The 3107-nt window shown below is 30.6% G+C and overlaps 1 protein-coding gene across 1 annotated transcript; it reads right to left on the reverse strand.

Annotated features, from left to right (window-relative positions):
* On the reverse strand, positions 1-1098 carry LOC120275614 (F-box protein At2g26160-like). Its single transcript, XM_039282240.1, has one exon. The coding sequence runs from the start codon at positions 1096-1098 to the stop codon at positions 1-3; it is 1098 nt and encodes a 365-aa protein (XP_039138174.1).
* Between the last annotated feature and the right edge of the window lie 2009 nt (positions 1099-3107).

Here is a 3107-nt window from a genome sequence, read left to right on the forward strand (position 1 = left end):
TTAAAGATCAAGCATCGGCAATTGCTGGAACCAAACCGGAGGAGCATTACTAGTTTCAATGCTCAATTTATTGATATCTGCTTTTTTCTTTTCCATATTAAAAACGCCGAAAGTATATACTTTAGAACAAGGGTAAGAATCCCAATAATGATCCACAAAATATATGCAATTCCCACTAATTACACTAGAATCACCATCAACCAAGTGAGAAGTTCCATGGTTTTGTCCCAAGAACAATGAATGATCTCCCAAGTGCTCCACCTCCACCCAATCATCAATCTTTTGATCCAACTTGAAGACATGAAACATATAAATGTGCATGGGTTTCACTGCTAAAAGCAAATCACCACATGACTCAACAAAGTACACTTTCTCAACTCTGTCCTGAATCATTAAGAACCATTCTTTCTTTTCTTGGCCAAATCTGAAAACATTGATTGCAGAAGTAAAAAATCCATGTTCACAAACAGTGTAAATCTCTCCATTGTAGTATGTAACATCAAAATAGTAATCATGATCAATAACCACCATGCTATCAGTTATATGATTCCATGTGTTTTCTCCAACTCTGCATAAACTCAATCTTCCTATATTGCCGAAAAGGCCAAGAATGATACAATCTTCAGATGAACTTGGACTGCTTGGACTTGAGCTCAGAACAGCTTTTTTCAGAAACGAAACGGCACCGGCCGGATGAGAAAGATCAGTGTACACTGACTGAAATGGATGTGTAGGCAGCTGAACTTGAGACCTAGTTAAGGGGTTAAGTAAATGTATGTCGAGGTTTTCGTCTACTGTTATTAGCCAACCTTGCGACGAAGAACAGCAGTATCGGTTGCTCAGCTCGGGAAGGTGCAAACTGAGCATTTCGCGGTCCCGAATATTGAAGAAGTTGCAAGTGTTTGTTGTTTGATCAAATGGGAGCATGAGTAGTGGGAGTTGAAGCTCAGGGTGATCTTTCTGGTACCAAGCTTGCATTGCATTGAAGTGCCAAGATTTACATACTAGAGATAAAGCATGGTAATCAGAGAGGAGGAATAGTTTATTTAAAATAAGAAGTAAGATATCTCCTGAAAGTTCAGACCAATCAACAGCCATTTGAGCAATTTCCATTGATTTTTTTTCTTCTTCTTCTTCTTCTTCCTTTTTTTCAATCTGCAGGACAGCATGGTTATTACAAGTCAATGCAATTGATCGAAATCGAATTTAGTTGAAATTTTTAGCCTTCTCATCTGAAAAATGACAATAGATGAGTTAGCACTCTCTTATTGCAAATATGATCAAGATTTTAAGATTTCATGTGTATACATAAAAGAGAGAATGAGGCTTTTTACTTTGTACCTTTTGTATGTTTTTCTAATGGAGTATATGACAAATACAAACTCATGCTTATTTATAGATTTTAACTTCATTTTAAATAGTATATAGTTTAAGTATAATTATCCACTCTGAGTTTGAGTATAGTTATTTAGTTTGAATTTGAGTAACATTCTCTGACGAAATCACTTGTCACTTGGTTAAATAACCCAAATCTCTGCCACTAAGACAAACCAAACCATTGTTTGTAAAACAAAAAACTTTAGTGATATGAATAGGAAAAATACAATTTTCAAACTCAAATATATTCATAGCCCATTTATAATTTCTACCCAAATTAATTTTCAAACTTATCCTATCTTAAACTCATTCAAATTAGCTAAACTTATCCAGTTTAATATTTAAATTAAAGTATTAATAGTATGTGTTTAAAAGATCAATAATGACTTATTTCAAATAATCTTAACTATAACGTTGGTTAATCTTAATAAATTAATCTTCCTTTTTTTTAAAAAAAATAATTAAACAAATTTTTTTACCAAACCAAAAAATTTATATTGTTAATATAAAAATCACATCATCTAATGTATTTGTATAATTCAAATCATCAAACTAAATTAATATTAACTTTTAAAATTGTAATGATTATAAAATAATATTATTGACATGTCACCTCATGGTGTTTAGAAACTAATATATATTGTCAATTGATTAGTGCATAATCGAATATCAAGTTAAATATTACAAAAAGATAAAAACTTAAGTTTATAAAAAATAATTGAGAAACTTAAACATGACTAAAATAATCAAGACTTCAAATTCTTTGCTTGCCATAAGAGAAATGAAGAACTTTTTTTTTCTAAGTTTGAGTTCAACATAAGAAAATCCAAATAAGGTTTAAGAATATAAGAATTAGAAGAAGATTAATGTTTAAATCAAATTAATTACTCTATATATATAAATGCAAATATATGTTTTCACAAACACACACACACGTACACACACACACACACACACACATATATATATATATATGAAGTACTTACTTGACCAGTATATAAATATAGGTAATTCGGTTTCAAATATTAAATCCCAAAGCCAATTGAAACCCTAATAGGGAGTTCTTAACGGGTGGTATTAAGCTTAGATTCGGATAGACTGTGTACCTATTAAACAAATGAATATTGTGGTCCAATAATATATATGCCAATACTTCTCTAGAGATGGAAAATTCTGATATAATAAGCTGAATATAAATTTCATATATATCCTTATAACAAGTTATATTATTATCTATACTATTATAAATAATAGATTCATGTTTATTTTGTTATGACAAAAGTCCAACCATTAGTTGTCCGCTAACTACCACAAATTTCTCATCCGAGCTTGGGATCAACAAGGTAGGGGAGTTTTTTGGAGTTTTATATGATCGTAGAATATCTTTTAAATTAAAAAAAAAAAATAAGTTTTATAGAATAGTTGTTATGCCAACTATGTATAATATTGGGCAATTGAAAACCGACATATTCAAAGGATGGGAGTGACTAAAATGAGAATATTGAGATGGATGTCTGACATTACTAGGAAAGAATGATTAGGGATTGAATTTATTCAAAGTAGATTAGGAGTGGCATTTATTATTGATAAATTAAAAGAAAATCGGCTAATGTGATATACATATGTCCTTATAAAACCAGTAGATGCCCTTGTAAGAAAGATGGAAACTCTATATGTGAAAGGTCATAGAAGAGGGAGAAGTAGACTTAAAATTAATGTGTTTAGCATAT

The sequence above is a fragment of the Dioscorea cayenensis genome, chromosome 14 (genome assembly GCF_009730915.1).
Source record: "Dioscorea cayenensis subsp. rotundata cultivar TDr96_F1 chromosome 14, TDr96_F1_v2_PseudoChromosome.rev07_lg8_w22 25.fasta, whole genome shotgun sequence".
Taxonomy (NCBI): Eukaryota; Viridiplantae; Streptophyta; class Magnoliopsida; order Dioscoreales; family Dioscoreaceae; genus Dioscorea; species Dioscorea cayenensis.